The sequence below is a fragment of the Barbus barbus genome (genome assembly GCF_936440315.1).
Source record: "Barbus barbus genome assembly, chromosome: 8".
NCBI classification, from domain to species: domain Eukaryota; kingdom Metazoa; phylum Chordata; class Actinopteri; order Cypriniformes; family Cyprinidae; genus Barbus; species Barbus barbus.
The window spans coordinates 29,053,594-29,071,456 of NC_136736.1; the positions used below are offsets into that span (position 1 = coordinate 29,053,594).

General features: G+C 35.4%; 1 protein-coding gene across 1 annotated transcript; it reads left to right on the forward strand.

Annotated features, from left to right (window-relative positions):
- The first annotated feature begins 499 nt into the window (after positions 1 to 499).
- LOC306873608 (lysosomal alpha-glucosidase-like) lies at positions 500 to 13,316 on the forward strand. The gene is made up of 20 exons (XM_079423026.1): positions 500 to 909; positions 1,966 to 2,592; positions 3,842 to 3,987; positions 4,161 to 4,326; positions 5,196 to 5,292; positions 6,156 to 6,275; positions 6,372 to 6,490; positions 7,216 to 7,347; positions 7,925 to 8,035; positions 8,540 to 8,653; positions 8,752 to 8,836; positions 8,919 to 9,036; positions 9,378 to 9,511; positions 9,611 to 9,762; positions 10,084 to 10,232; positions 10,434 to 10,575; positions 10,674 to 10,772; positions 10,936 to 11,100; positions 11,398 to 11,544; positions 11,982 to 13,316. Exons 2-20 carry the CDS (start codon positions 1,972 to 1,974, stop codon positions 12,042 to 12,044), a joined length of 2,880 nt encoding a protein of 959 aa, XP_079279152.1. The 5' UTR covers positions 500 to 909; positions 1,966 to 1,971; the 3' UTR covers positions 12,045 to 13,316.
- The last annotated feature ends 4,547 nt before the right edge of the window (positions 13,317 to 17,863 follow it).

The window sequence follows — 17,863 nt, forward strand, 5'->3', positions numbered from 1 at the left end:
CCTTTGTTGGATCAAACTGAATTCAATCAACATAGATCACAGTGCAATTCCAATCAAAAGAAGATAACTTTTCTTGAGCTTCTCATTGTCAAGGCCTCAGTACTGTCTGTAGTCTAGATGCTTCAATTTGTTCACTAATAATATATTAAGCTATATTATTAGATTATAGACACTGTTAGCCAAATATATTACATAAATATGTCATTAGTTGCATTTGATGTGGAAACACTTTCCCTCCACATATTAGACTGAGCTGCCATCTGCTGGACTGATATCACGCGCACATGAGAAATAAGCAGAAGTTTTCAACTTTAAAGATGCTAATAATTTTCTTCATTATATAAGTTTTAGCTAATTTATAAAAGGTAGCATTCTCTCTCAGTTTTTGAGCAGGATTTATTTGAAATGTCTTTTTAAATGAATGCTTTATCTAATAAGCCCACTTGCCTCCAGGCCAGTAGATGGCAGTAATGTAGTTACACAGGTGCGAGTGATACGCAGTAGAATAATATCATGAAGGAATTGTTTATTTTGAACTGGTTCTTTTCTATGTTTCGTTTGAACCGATTCGCAAAGTGATGAGGTCTGTGAGGGTACAACTGAAAAGGAATTGAACAGTTTGGAAAATGTCAGACACAACATTTGACAAGAAAATCATTTAATGACATGGGGATTTATTTTTTTATTTTTTTTTGATGACTTTTAAGTGAATCATTTTTGAGTTCGTTCACTGTAGCGATCCGTCTAAAGGAACCGAATTCCAAAACGAATCGGATTCCAATTTCAACTGCAGGACACACAACACCAACTTCATAAACACCACGGTGCTTCATACCAAAGCACACACCAGAGGATATTCACTGATGAAATGTAGTGTGTGAAATCCTGCATATACCGACCGCGCAAAAAGTAAGTGAATTTAAATGTGCAGTTTTTCTCTTGTATGTGCTGTTTGTTTGATGTTTCAAGGGAGCTCCGTCTTCTTCTTATAATATGTTACAATGTCACATATACGATGTTGTTCTCTGTTATTGTAGCGATGTGGCTGCAAAATATAAACCTAATATATTATTCATTTTAAATGTCTCAAAATGCCGATAAACGCTAGTTTTATGCCTCTTAAGGTCAAAAGATATGCACATGCTGTATATTTTGAAAATGTATTGATATACCATGGTATTTTATCATGTCACGTGATAAAAAAAAGCAATATTCTACAAACTGCATTGTGCTGTATTGTTGTATGGTGTTACATTGGTATCTATCAATTTAAGGTGACACATTTACTCATAATCAGTCATACTGTATGAAGGTTTGTGTCTGATTTTAATTAGTTTTAAAGCAGTGTTGAAGTGTTTTCTTGGACTCTGACCTCAACCTCTATCTATCTTGTAAGAGTAGCCTTCCATTCTAATGCTGAGCTGCTCCGTGCAGATACAGAACATTTGGGCTTTGTTTCAAAATTTGATCTCCCTACATAGATATCAATTATAGACAGCTGTGCATTTGCAAATGTAAGAACTGAACATACCTGGGCAATTGTCCCTTAAACGTTCTTGATGATTAAAATGCATGTTTTATGGATTCAGAACATAACTTTGTTTTATATGCTTGCTTCAAAAATCATGAGTCTTTTAGCAGAAGAGGTAAAGTATGAAAATTGGTCTCATTCTTCACCACTAGGATGCTTTCTCCAATAGCCAATAATGTTGGTACATCCCTAATAGAAAACGTCTTCAGAGCATCATAACATTTTTAATAGTTCCACAGAAGAAAGTTTTTGATTCATTTTCGCAGGAAAGTCTTATACAGTAGAATAAAATGAATTGCTTCTTTGAGAGGTATGAATTAGTCTGATTGCACATGCAGTGTGGGATGAGTTATGCAACAAATGTAATTCTCACATTTAGAGGATATTGTGTTAATTTTCTTCTCTTGTCTTTATATCTTCTTTATACTCTGAAGTTTGAAATGGTGTCGTACAAGAGACTTACCCCTGAGGAGGTTAATTTCTCAGGAGCTGCTTTATTGGATCCTGATGAGACGACAGACACGGATCTAAAGGAAATAAACCCAGAACTGCCCCTGCTGCCCCAGAGCCGTCGCTGCTCCATCACTGTTGCCCTGCTGACCCTTGGGGGACTTATTGTGGTTCTCTCTGGCATTTGGCTGCTTGGAACTATATTTTGGTTACATAAGCCACCCTCCACAGAACCCCATAGACCCCCTCCACCTGCTGTAGCTAAAAGCCCAAATGGGACGTCGCTGCAACTGGAGTCCTGCTCACAGATCCCAGAAGCTTGGAGGTTTGACTGTTATCCAGAGAGAGGTGTGGTGGTCACGGAGGAGATGTGCCATGCTCGAAACTGCTGCTTCATACAGCGCTCACAGGCTAAGACATCACGACGGAATGGAGTGCCGTGGTGCTTCTACACACCTGACTATCCATCCTACAAGTTGGTGTCCATTACTGACACAGAGATGGGGAAGGTGGGAAAACTGCTCCGGGACAAAAAGACGTACTATCCTAAAGACATAGATGCACTGCAGATGGAGGTGATGTATGAGGAAGACAACAGACTGCGTGTGAAGGTGAGAGAACTTCTGGTCTTCATGTTACTGGCTGGTTATGTTTGTGATCTCTCTTTATCAAGCAGGCTGTTCTCAAAACAATTTAGTCATTAATGTTGATGTTGAAGTCCTAAATACTTATTTTTCTGTTTTAAAAAAAAATTAGGTACATTTCAGAGGTGAAATTATGTTAGCTTGTGTCCCCTTAAAGACCACTAATACTCCGGACAGAAAATAGGGATGCTCAGTATATTGTGTCTGTCGTACCAGATTGGTTATTAGCTAATATTAGACTTTTTTTAAATATCAGTATCTTTTGATATTTAATATGCACAGTTAGTTAGATAATAAATTATGTAATAATTTTAATTATTAATTGAAAACTATCTTTTAAATTAAAATGTTTTAATAATTTTCAAATGTAGCATTTAGGAATTAAATTATTTTTATCCATTCAAAAGTTTGGGTCAGTATAATTTTTTTCAGTATAAAGTTTCTCATCAAGGCTACACTTACAAACTAATATTATGAAATATTATTGGTTAATATTTTATATTATGAAATATTATTGGTTAATATTTTATATTATGAAATATTATTGAATTTGGTGGCAAAACTGAATTTTCATCAGTCATTTCTCCAGTCTTCAATGTTCTTGAGAAATACATTTGTAATATGCTGATTTCTTGCTTTGGACACATTTTCATGTTATTATTAAACTTAAAAACAGTTTTGCTGTTTAATTTTTCTTTGTGAAAACAGTTATTTATCTGTAATAGAAATCTTTTGTAGCAGACATGCCTTTACTGTCACTTTTGATTAATTTAATGCATCCTTGTGAAATAAAATAATTAATTTACTTAATGTACTGATCCCAAAGTTTTGAATGGTGATGTATACTGGATACATTATCAGGTATTATTGTATATTTAACTCTCAATTAAAATGAATCTTAACCAGCACTAATAATTGTTTCACTGTTAAATGTGGCAGGCAGGTCTCTATTGGAAAATCCATTTTTTATATTGTACTTTATAACTGTGGCTTGTAATTATTATACCTAAGTTTACTTGTAGGATTTAAAGGAATTGTTTTTAAATATTTGTATTTTTATTATAATGTAGTATAGAGTTTGATTGTTGATTATTGATATTGTCCAGATAATTTTTATCAATATTGGTACATCCTGAATAGAAAACGTCTTTAGAGTGTCATAACCTACTTTTTTTTTTGTTGTTGTTGTTTCATAATATTCCTGTGTCAAATACAGATAACAGACCCGGCTGAAAAGAGGTATGAGGTGCCTATAGATGTGCCTGTGGTTCAGAAAAAAGCATCAAATCCCTCTTATACCGTAGACTTCATCAAAGAACCTTTTGGGCTGATTGTCAAGAGAACACAGACAGGAACTGTACTGTAAGTACTATTTACTGTCGGCTTAAAAAAACAACAACACTAACAATTGAATGAATTAGTTTCTTTTACCATTAGAAGTGATGAGCAGAAAACTCTCCAGGAAGGAGATCTGTAATATTTGGCATGTCTCAGTACCAGTATTGAGTTCTTAACATCCGTTCACATCCCGTCAGGTTGAATACATCCATAGCTCCTCTCTTCTACGCGGATCAGTTCCTGCAGATGTCTACATCATTACCTTCACGTTTCATATATGGACTGGGTGAACATCGCTCCAACTTTCTGCATGACGTCCAGTGGAACACTCTCACCATGTGGGCTCGAGATGTCCCACCAATGGTAACTTAACATTCATCTTCTGACGTAAGAATCTGTCAATTCTGTTTCAAATCTAATAACAAGGCTTAAAGGAATAGTTCACCCAAAAATGAAAATTTCCTGAAGATGTACTTACCCTCAGACCATCCAAGTTGTTTGTTCCTTCATCAGAACCGATTTGAAGGAATTTAGCATTACATCACTTGTTCACCAATGGATCCTCTGCTGTGAATGGGTGCCGTCAGAATGAGAGTCCAAACAGCTGATTAAAAACATCACAACTAATCCACATGACTACAGTCCCTCAATTAACTTCTTGTGAAGAGAAAAGCTTCGTGTTTATAAGAAACAATAAATCCATTTTAATCTCAAACTGTCACTTCTGACCATAATCCATAATAGCTCAGGGAAAAAGTCCACCCCCTGTTGTCCTTTCACATAAAAAACCAGCAACATATTTGTTTAAAACTGTTTTTGCTTGTAAACAGTGCTTGATCTGTGCATATTTCTCTCTTGATTCAGACGAGACAACTTTTTCACTGCAGAAAGCAATATTATGGATAGAGGATTCGTATTTTAGCCAGGAGCAAAGATTAGAAGTAAAAAAGCCTTAATCATGGATTTGTTTCATACACACACACAGCTTTTCACTTTAAAAGACAGTCAATTTTGGAGTGGACTGGAGTCATATGGATTACTAGTGAATTATTGTGATGTTTTTAGCATCTGTTTGGACTGACGGTACCCATTCACTGCAGAGGATCCATTCATTGTTGAGCATATTACATTATAACATGACCCTTTTAACAGCACTACAAACATCAGTCCAGATTAATAAATGTTCCAGATTGCACTAACTGCTGTGTTTTCTTGATTGTCGGTTCTTTCAGGAGCTGACCAACCTCTATGGCGTCCATCCCTTTTATCTTTCTGTGGAATCTGATGGAATGGCACATGGGTTTTTCATGCTCAACAGCAATGCAATGGGTGAGTTCATCACACACATCAACATCTACATTTTATATTCTAAACACAATGCAAACCACATACCACTTTACAAGCCATGAATCAAATACTATCGACCTACATTCACTGAGCTAGATTGCTCATCCTCAGAGTGCATAACACCATGTTATTTTGGCACTGACCCTTGTTTGATTGTCATGTTCATGATAAGCCTTGTTTTTTATCAGGATAATACACCCAGTTATAAGATTAATATTTTGTGTTGTCAAGGATAATTATGCCTATTTGATAAGTTCATGCATGAGAAAAAAGGGAAAAAGACAATCATATCAGCTTTTTACACAATACTTTGAACTTTCATTTGTTAATTTGTTAACCATTATAACACGCAGTTTATTTTAATAATAAGATCTTTTTTTATCCTAATGTGCTTTCATATGCTTCTGAAATGTTCTCAGCATTTTCCTGTGAATCTTTGTTGTTACGTATACAGCCATTGGTTCTGCAGATTAAAGTCAGCATGAAGCGCAAATTGCCAAAATCTTTTCTTCTTTATTGTGACGTACTGTATGTCTGAGTGAAACAGCTTCTCGAACTGATAGAATAGAAAAATGCAGAGCAGGATGTTGTAAATTGGTTCAATTCTATGTGCCATTCCTGGTAAATAATTATGAAATTTTACTTGCAATTTTTGAGTGAATTTTTTTCTACCTACATTTTTTTCAATGTACCATGTTTGTAAATCATTTACATGGTACTTCAAGGCATTTCAGCGGTGCATGTCCAAAAAATGGTATTAAAATGCTAATTATGGATTTAAATGATGGTAGTACCTTATGCTGTCTGAACTTTGTAATAACGTGTGTAATTAATCTCTGATGTAGATGTGGCTCTGCAGCCTGCTCCTGCTCTCACCTGGCGTATGATTGGTGGGATCCTCGACTTTTACATTTTCCTAGGCCCGGATCCCAGCTCTGTGATTGCACAGTACTTGGATGTTGTAGGTCAGCAAGCATCATAAGCAGTATTTGAAAAGCTTTTTTACGTGAAGTATCAGAAGTTCAAGAACTAATCATTGAATCTTCTCTATTTCATATTAGGGAAGCCTGCAATGCCTATCTTCTGGGCTCTGGGTTATCATCTTTGCCGATGGGGCTACAAGTCAAGCAACAAAACCTGGAATGTTGTAAAAGAAATGCGGAATTATGGCATACCTCAGGTACTGTAATTGTTTGATTCGGTGCAAGTAATTCTGATTGGTTGGAATTTCAAATCTGCTCCACAAGATTTACACTGTCAAAAGATATCAAGAAATATGATGAAAGTATTTCAGCACAGAAAATAAAGCAAAAAAATATTTAACTTGCACTGTCTCCATCAGTATTGTTATTGTTAACAAAAACTATTTCCCTTTTGTTTTTGGTCATTTAAATAAAGATTAAATAAAATATAAATATTTTATAAAAAAATGATTGCCTTGACTACTAGCTGAAAAAATTAAATTAAAATAGATGCATTTAGCATATGCTTTTATCCAAAGAGACTCATTAAAAAAGAGAAACAAAAGCAAAAATTAATAAAACTATAGCTGAAATAAAATTAAAATACAAAATAAATAAGATTAAAGGTCTATAGAGAAAAAACATGTATGTATGTGTATATATATATATATATGCACATACAATAACCAAAATTAATACATACTGTACTATAATAATATATAAATAAGACTAATTAAATGGGTCTCTATCTGCGATGCTAGTTTACTGCCAAAGAAAACACTAACACACAGAGAGCATCACATCGGAAGTCTGATGTGTTCTACTGAACCACAGAAAAACACTGACTTGGCATTATGCATTTAGCATAGGGAATAGAAATGTGAGATATTATGTTTGCACTAATTCCAAATTGTACAAATAACAAAAATTTTCTATCTTTCAGGATGTTCAGTGGAATGACATTGACTACATGGATCATGCCTTAGACTTCACTTATGACACTGTGAACTTTTCCAGCCTCCCTGACCTTGTGAAAGACCTTCATAAACATGATCAACATTACGTCATGATCCTGGTACACACACACTTCGATTTACACAAAAACATGGCCATTTGTGAATTTAATTACCTACAACTGGCTTCTCTGCTATAGCACCTAAATGTTCTTGACAGGGAACTGACTTCATACAGTACATCCAATAAATTTCACCTTCACAGTTCAGACCGGTAGGTTGAATGTCATTGCACAAATGTTTCTTTTGTTTGAAGATGTCACTTGGTTTGATGTGCAGTGACATTCATTCAGGTTCAATGTGGCTTAAATAATCTTTGGAGACTGTCAATAGATTTATTTGCAGAAAGCAGATAAACTTAAAATCTAAATGAGAGGAATGTCTGTAGTCTGTGGGTTTAAATATGCTTCTCCTGCAAAAACATCCATATGACGCGCTTCCTCATTTGGCTCTCGTCTCTTTTGTGGAGTAGTAGAATCGCACTGACAGTCATGAGGCTGTTTTGGCAGCTGAATGTTTCACATGACTGCAGTTGAATCCCTCACTAAAGCGTTTGGATGTGTCACTGTGGATTTAGCTGAAGTGTGCTTGATGTAAACTGCAGCTTGTGTGGTTTTCTCTTTTGCACTTCCTCATCAGGATCCCGGTATCAGTAACTCTCAGCTGCCTGGCTCCTACTGGCCATTTGATGAGGGGATGAAGAGGGGCATCTTCATCAATGATTCGAATGGAGACGTCCTTATCGGGAAGGTACACTGTAGACATGCATATAAAGTTATTTAAAATTTGGGGTGGGCATTTTTTTTTTTTTTTTTTTTTGAAAGAAGTCTCTTATGCATACCAAGGCTGTATTTATTTGATCAAAAATACAGTAAAAATAGTACTATGGTAAAATATTACAAATTAAAATAATTTGTATTTGAGTATATTTTAAAATGTAACTTATTCTGTGATGCAAAGCTGAATTTTCAGCATCATTACTCCAGTCTTCAATGTTACATGATCCTTCAGAAATCATTCTAATATGCTGATTTCTTACTATCATTGAAAATTGCTAGTGATATTTTGTTATTGATACAACAAAGTTTTTTTTTTTTGCTTTTATGAATAGAGTTTCAAAGAACAGCATTTATTTTTATTTTTTGTACTATGTCTTTGAAACTGAATAAATATAAATGTTATAATTATTAATATTATTATAATATATTCGCTATATGTGACTGTTTTTTTTTTTTTTTTTTTTTTGTTTCCTAGGTCTGGCCAGGACTCACAGCTTTTCCAGATTTCTCCAATCCAGACACACACGAATGGTGGTACCAGAATCTGAAGCGTTTCCATGAAAAAGTGCCTTTTGATGGCGTGTGGATTGTATGTTGTGCATTTGTATTATTGACTATTTGATGGTTCATTATTTGCATTTACCCAAACATTGATCATGTTCAGCTCTTTTATATCTCTCCTTCAAGGACATGAATGAGCCATCTAATTTCTTTGATGGATCACTGAATGGTTGCCCAGACAATGAACTGGAAAATCCTCCCTACACACCAGGTATTGGTGTATTATGTGCAGATCTACATTATGCATGCTGCCATTTTTTTCCAACAATAAGGCATGGTATTGTCTACTGTAGGTATTCTGGGTGGTACATTAAAGGCCAAGACTGTGTGTGCATCTGCACGTCAGAAAATCTCAACTCACTACAACATACACAGCCTGTATGGACTCATGGAAGCTAAGGCTACTGAAAGGTATGCACAATCATACAAAAAATGTTTAACACTTTGAAATTAATACTTTTATTCAGTATGGATGCATTAAATTTATCAAAGAATAATCAAATAAATCATACACTTCTAAAAAAAATTATAAGCAGTACAACTGTCTAAATACTGATAATAATAATAAGAAACAGAAATGTACATATATCTCTAAGCCAAGTGTCAAATATTTTAGAGAAAGACAAGGCAAGCACATTTTTCAAGCAAAACATTTCACCAAAAAAAGTTGATTAGGTTTTAAATGATAAACAATGCTTAAATTTTTATAGTGTTTGAACACCTTCTGGTTGGATCATGTCTGTCTCTCTCAGTGCTTTGAGGAAGATCACAGATAAGCGTCCCTTCGTCATTTCCCGCTCTACGTTTCCCAGTCAGGGCAAATATTCGGGCCACTGGCTCGGAGACAACAGGAGCCAATGGAAAGACCTGGCCACATCCATACCAGGTATAAACCCGCACACTGTGCTCTGCAGAGGCCAGAGTGTGTCCCATAGAGTTCTAAATTTACTACAGCTACTCTAACCATTTTCTTCCTTTTTCCCAGGTATGCTGACATTTAACATCCTGGGCATTCCTCTTATTGGGGCTGACATCTGTGGCTTTGGGGCCAGTACTACAGAAGACCTGTGTGTCCGGTGGACCCAGCTTGGAGCTTTCTACCCCTTTTCAAGAAATCACAACTCCATAGATGAGCAGGTGAACTTTCTTCCATCTGTCTAAACAGTTATGACAGTTTACTTTAGCTTTAGACTACAGCCAAATCTGCAACTACAGCTGGTCAGTAAAATTATTTAGCACATAATGCTAAAATATCAACAGCCTCTGCTGTGTTGTTTCCTTTCAACAGAGTAAAGTTTTTATCTTATTGTTCTTCTGCAGTCTGTTTTTGTTTATTTGATTAGCATCCCATCTGTCACTTGATTTGGCAGTACAATGTTGTTTTTATAATGTGTGGGTTTTTTTTTTTGCCTTCCAAAGACAATTCTCTGAATTAACAGTTTTGTCTTTTCACAACAGGATCAGGAACCAACTGCATTCAGCCCTGCAGCTCGTACAGCAATGAAAGAAGCTATTCTCCTGCGTTACTCCCTGTTCCCACATCTCTACACACTCTTCCATCACGCACACATTAGTGGACACACAGTCGCCACACCACTGCTCTTTCAGTAAGATAAACACAAAACCTGATTGTATGTGAATTCATTCTTAAAGGAATCCTTTACTCCCAACCTTGAATTAATTATATAAGCATCTAATGATTTTTTTGTGAATTATCCTACTGTATATATATCTCCAGGCACATACTATCCATAATTTCAGGAAGATATACATCTTAACTTAATTACTGTTTGTGCTGTGCTTTTTAGGTTCCCGAAAGATGAGAAGACGTACAGGATAGATAAACAGTTCCTATGGGGAAAGAGTTTGCTGGTCACCCCGGTTTTGGAGGAAGGGCGAGATTATGTCGTGGGATATTTCCCTAAAGGTCTCTGGTATGACTTCCACACTGTAAGTCACACCTCTCTAGAAACCCTGTTAGAAATTCATAATTCTCTTACTGTGGAGTCTCATACAATATTCATCCTGTATGATTGTGTTCCATGCAGGGTGACTCGTTGGTAAGCAGTGGAGAAGAGATCAATCTTCAGGCTCCAAAAGACAAAATCAACCTGCATCTCAGAGAGGGTTCAGTCATACCTACACAGGTGACAGAGAAGCACATTATATACTCATACATTATGTAACGGGCAATTCATTTATTATAGGAAATGTATTTTAATACATAAATTCTCAATTTAGCGATTAATTAAAAGATGGATAGATCATATCTATCTGTGTCCATGTTTATTTCTTGTTTGTTTGTTTCAGAGACCTAACACCACCCTGTGGGTGAGCAGCAGTCAGCCCCTTCATCTGATTGTGAGTCTGAGTGAGGACGGCCTGGCCAAGGGTGATTTGTTTTGGGATGATGGAGAGACCCTTGACACATATGAGAAAGATCAATACGCTTACATCTATTTCACAGTAGAACAGGTACAGAAAATGCACAATTCACCTTTACTGCAGTAAACCAGCATGATTTTGTTTTTTAATGAGCATTCATTCAGAATTGGCACATTATAAAAGGTCATTTCACATCACCTCTATTAACAATTTTTCATTAAATATTCAGATTATACCCATTTTTATCCAGGGTTATTTTATAAAACACATCACATATTTCTTTAAACGATCATGCTGTCAACTGCTTTGCATAATTTGCATTAGTTATTATCCTGCCTAATATCAGGGATGATTAATATAATGATCTTCTTTATTAATGATCTTCAGAACACGATGACATCAGAGGTGCTGCATAATCATGAGGAGGCTACTTACATCACAGTGGAAACCGTTTCGTTTTATGGAGTGAAGACCGAGCCAGAAAACGTAACAGTGAATTCACAAGAGGCAGCGTTCTCTTACCGTAACAATCAGGTAATATCATTTAATATTGTTTTCGAAAGCTGCTGGTTATAAAACAGTAACGATTTGTATATTTTGTTAGCGGTTGAATTTCGAAATGTTCCCAGTAAGGATAAAAAAGTTCATTAGCAGTCCTGTGATACTCAACAAACTTTCAATAGGCTGTATTGGAAATAATTGTTAGTATTTGTCTATGGTTTGTGGTTTACTATGTTTTAAAGCATATATTTTTGGGGGATGTTGCCATTTCTGTAATGCATTTAAAAAATATTTAAATACATAAAATATCAAGGTCAAAATATATAGGTTGAAAAAAGGTCCAAAACAGTTAGCAGTTGATATCAGTCTTTTGTTTTTAGATACTAGCTAAAACATGAATGCAAGTAAGAAAGACTTTAATTTATGAAAAATGAGACTTGAAGTGTATTTATTGTCTTATGTCTGTCTAGGTGCTGACAGTAACAGACTTGGGTCTGAACCTCAGTCATAACTTCACAATCAGTTGGATGTAAAAGTCATCAGCAATATTTCAAAATTACAAGTTGCTGCAGAAATCATGACCGTAATATCTCAAATGACTTTATCTCAGTACTTGGACAGTGGTGGTTCTGGTTTCAACCTGAAATCAAATATAAACCAGAAAGAATATGACAGATTATTGATTGTATGTTGTTGAATGTCTGTATTATTGACCCAGTGGCAAATTGCACTCAGAGGGAGCAAAACCGAAGGGAAGAATTGCATATTTTGATGAAATGTATTTGTTTGATCTGTTGAATAGACAGATATTTTTACCTCTGCTGTTATATTACTGCCTGTTATTGCTGATATTATTTCTAGGGCAGAAAGATTCTTCTTCTGTTACTGATTCAAGCATTTTAGTGGTGAATAAAGCTTCTCATTTTAAAGTAGGTTTACCCCTTACCATGCCATCAAAAACTAGGCAGGTTCAAGATGATTTTGAGTTAAAGCAAACAACTTTATAGTGATACAGAGAAAAAAAACAACAACTACAAGTTCAAAAAATGATCCTGCTGAACTCGCAACCTTTCACATTCTTGCAAGTTGATCGGTATGATTTTGATTTGCTTATGTGTATATATTGTTTGCAAGCATGTTTGCACAGTTAAGGACATTCTGATGCTGCAGAAATGCATGTTTGAGTTTTAGTTAGCAACCATTATTTCCATGCACGGGCAGGCATGTAATTAAAATGATCCATTATGTTTTTGTTCTTATGATTCATTTGTTTTAATGCCCAAAGTAAGTCGTTCTAAAATGTACAACCATGAAAATATTACTGAAGTAAATCACTGTACAGTATTCATTAAGGCTTAAAGAGGCATAATTGTGCAGTATTTTGTAAATTGCTACCACATGCAATGTTTATAACAAAACATTGTGCCTTATATTTAATCAAAGCTGTGATTCAACATTCAGTGGCTTTACTGTGAATGTATAATACCTGCTGTTCAAAACACAGGGCTGCTTTACAAAAATTCAAATGTATAGACCTGTGCTCCTAAAGCTAAACAATGAGAGTACTAGCCTGTTTAAGGCTTCTTTCCTTCAAATGGCCCTGAACAAACTGCTGTACAGCCTTTCGCAAGACTTACAGGGTAGTGTGCAATAAAAATTCAAAGTGTTTATCTTTTTTCTTGTTTTTTTTTTTTTCTTTTGACTTGATATGCACACTAGCAATCACCATAGAAACCACCAAGAATACCCTTGCAACTCTGAAAACCTTAGCAAATGTTTGAATAAAATTTCATTTGTTTCTTTCTATTATGGAACTCCTCTTAGTTGGTCCTCTTAGTGTCCAGTAAAATATGAACTTTCAAAACCACAACATTTGCTCAGAGGAAATCAAAATGATCTTTATACCTCGAACCTAAACAATCTGATTATTTTATGTCTCGAAGTCAGAGCTATAGTTATGATGTGGCCAGGTTATTGCTACATGAAACTGGATTTAGAGGCCCTTCCTTCACTTTCTTATTGGAAATTGCTTTTTTTTTCAGCTCAGTGCAGTGACCTGAGGCAAAGTCGGGTATCTTTTTAAACTAAACCCATTTTATAGTACTAGAAAGTTATATGCTGTTATAAAATACATTAAAGGGGTCATCGGATGCCCATTTTCCACAAGTTGATATGATTCTTTAGCGTCTTAATGAAGTCTATAACATACTTTGGTTAAAATTGCTCAATGGTAGTGTAAAAAACACCTTTTTACCATGTCAAAATCATCTCTGTCATTCTAGTCCATGTTGCTTTAAATGCTAATGAGCTCTGCTGACTCCACCCCTCTCTTCCATGGGGTTACCAGCAGTACTGTTTACTTTAGCCATGAAACTGGCTAACTAGCACATTATTAGGAAGGGCTTATACTCACTTCTTCTGTAGATAAAGCTGGATCACGAATGAGTCGCGTGAATAGATGCATTTTGGCAGATTGGGATCGGCGCCTTCCCTTCAAAACGAAAGTAATGTTAATCCTCTGTATCTTCAGCGGCTCAGATGTTGGGAGTAAATGAAGACTGCTATGTTTATTATTACACCCAACAACTAAACACTTCAATCGCTTAATCGGAGACATTCTTGTCTTCCCCTGCACCGGAGTCGACTCAATAGCAGACAGCTCTCAGCTCACTCAGGGCGGGTCTAAGGTAAGACGGTCTTGTCAATCAACTATCGTGGGAGTGGCCTGTGCAGAACTACCTCATTCTGACAGGAGTCTCAGAACAGCCTGATTTCAGAAAGGGGTTTTAAAATAGGGATTTAAAAAAAAAAAAAAACTGGGTGGATTTTTATCATTATAGGATGGATGTGTGCGCACACTTCCAACACACATTTATGTTCAAACAACTTGTAAAGTGAATTTTGCATCCGATGACCCCTTTAATAAAGACTTTAACTTTTTTTTAATTATAGAAATATTTTAGTGTTAAGCATTTTAAAGAGCACAAGAAAATCAGAGCATGAAAGCAATTACCAACCAGATTTTGTTTCGACCTTGAGCATGCCTGACACCGTCATTTTAAGCAAAATGATAAAGCAAATTAATAAACCTTTTCTTGTCGTTTTAAGAGGCATTGTTGTAAACCCTACGCTGATAGTCACGCGGCTTCCTCTGGGAGTGTATCTGCACATCTGAACCTTCAGCTTTCATCTCGCACTGACACAAGACCTGTTTGAAGATCAAAGCCAGACCTGTGCTTCCACATCCAGTATGATATGACAGCGAGTTTAAAGCCTTGCTTCTGTACGGGCCGATGCAAGCAGAAAGAAATAAAGACAAAAAGAATCAAGAAAAGAGTGGGACAAAGATGGAATTAAGTATGGGGCAGGACTTTGATTGTCTTGCCTGGTTATTAACTAAGCAATTGAAAATGAACTGAACATCGTGCTTGTAGAAAAATGCTTTTTAAACATTTATGAATACATGAGCTGCCTCTGCCAAGAGATTTTTTTTCTCAACAAAACAGCCATCATAATTATCTTTAAAACATGGCAAAATACAGCAAACCTAGACATGTTATAATTATTACTACAGTGCAAATGTGTCTCTGACAAGTTGCTGAATCTGAAACATGTCAAAGCTAGCTCCTGTCGTCATCCATTCGATTCCTCTTGTAATAGTGAGATAACCTCTTAAGCACTAGAGCACTGTTAAAAGTCAAATGAAGACCCTTCAGCTAGAGGCCATATGTCCCAACGTATTAAATGGCATTCAGAAACAAAATATGAAAAATTTTGGCTATTTACAGTTTTAATTGTCTACAATGGGAAAATATACTACTGTTCAGAAGTTTGGAGTCAGTAGGATTGTGTAAATGTTTTTGAAAAAAGTCTCTTATGATCAAGGCTCAATTTATTTGATCAAAACTAAAGTAAAAACAGAAATATTGTGAAATTATTAAACTCTTTTCTATTGTAATATATTTTAAAATGTCATTTATTCCTGATGGCAAAGCTGAATTTTCAGCATCATTACTCCAGTCTTTAGAGTCACACAATCCTTCAGAAATCATTTTAATATGATGTATTGCTGCTCAAGAAACACTTCTTATTATTACCAATGATAAAAATGATAATTGTGAAAACTTTTATACTTCTTTCAGGATTTTTTGATAAATTGCTCAAAAAATAACATTTACTGTTACTTTGCATCAATTTAATGCATCCTTGCTGAATAAAAGTTTTAATTTCTAAAAAAAAAAAAAAAAAAAGTAAATCATATAGTTGAAGTCATAATATCATATAAAAATACATATTAAAATGAAGTGCTAAGAATCCATTGGACAAATGATTTAAACTAAAAAGGTTGCCTTTTATGCTTGTTTTTGAAGTCTGTGTTTAATGACTCCAAAAACCTAATTTCAACAAAATCAGCTCTGCTACATAAAGTATTCATAAAGTAAGCTATTGAAAGGAACCAGACCAAGCTTAATGAAAAACAAACACTGTGTACAGTGTGCAATAGACAAAAATATCATGTTGCATAATTTACTTCACAGCAGATAGAATTTATACAGAGTAGCTCCAGCTTAATTCATAAATAGAAATTATTCCCATAATTTTTTTTATCAATGAAATAATGTTTATTTTGGCTGTAAAAATATTGGCCTAGAAGAAAACAATACACAATATCACACACTCGCCCTCATTCTCTCCCCCTAAGAAATAACAGCTTCCAGATGTTCCACATTCTCACTCCGCCATTGCCTTGCTATACTTTTAGCTGCCAAAGATCTGACATTTTACCATGAATTGTTGTCTTTACGTCAGTTTCTGTCTGTAACCATGGTTAGGTAACTCAGAGGGTTTTGGGAAGGCAGAAACATTTTCACACACATTCAGTGCAAGAGTTTCTGGGAAATGGTCGAATCACACCACATGCTCTTTTAATGACTTTTTTAAAACATGTTTTAGCAGGCTATCTCAGCATTTCCTAACTACATTGATTTCTTGTTTCCTCTTTAAGTCCCAATTAAGATAAAGTATCTATGGGCTGCTGCAAGCAATTAATCAGGACTGTTTATACACCAGACCACATTTTCATACATTTTAGAACAAGATGTGGCCATAGATTTCTTATCCATCAAACACTGTACAATGGTTTTACTATGATTTTTGGTGTTCTGTGGTAGCCTGATGTTCACCAAGTAGCTTAAATGAGGGTGGAGAGAGGGGAGTGAATGTTCAGCGCTCTCTCCACCCTCAATACCACGACTGATGTGCCCTTGAACCCCCAACTGCTCCCTTGGTGCCGCAGCATAAATGGCTGCCCACTGCTCCGGGTGTGTGTTTACTGCTGTGTGTGTGCACTTTGGATGGGTTAAATGCAGAGCACGAATTCCTAGTATGGGTCTTTCACTTTCACATGAGTATAGTAACATTCCAATACCAATAGGGCTTTTTTACACTTGAATTAGTTAACTCTGGTTCATTCTAAACCCCAGGTGAACTGAATACTGGGTTATCTTGCTTCTCGTTTCACACTGCTGTTTGATTTATATCAAAGCACCTTGGTCTTGCCTTCACTTAAATGTCCATGCTATTTGTCACCTAACTAAAGTTTGGTCTGTTACTGACATCTATTGGTCATATAAAGAATGACCAGGTCCTCTCCAAATGTTTGACACATTGTGCATTCACATAAATATTCTGTATTCTGCATTGTTTATTGTGAAAGTTTACTGATAATTTATTTACTGCAACCAAAGACGACTAAACACAGCCACATCTTGATAATTAAATATGAACTGAAAAAAACTGAAAGAAAAAAAACAGGTTTAAAGTTTATACCTAAAAACGTACGTGTATGTATTTATGTCTGTATTTTAATGTATGTTATTATTGTTGATGAGCCCACCAAGCACATTCCAAACAACTATGGTGTTTGGCAATAAATAAATAAAATTTATAGGCTACCTTTATATTAAAATAGGTCAATCATGTCTAAAGCACATTCCTCAATTCATTGTTTCCTTCAGTGACTCAGCGAGATTAGACAAGTCCAACTACACCTAGAGCAACACAGACACACCCATACGAATATTTAAAGAACACCACCTGCATGAACACTGACCTGCCATTATGCAAATGTTACTTTACCGCTGGCTGCAAAACAGGGCTGTAACAGGATAATATGAAAATAGCACACTACCATTTTAATTTAATTTTTTCAAACACAACACAAAGTATTTGGACACTTAAACTGACAAAAAAGCCATTTTTATATATTTTAAGGAATTATCTTAAAGGCACAGTAGGTGAAAAAAAAATTATGCTGGTTGAAGTCTGACTTCACATCCCGATAGCAATCACT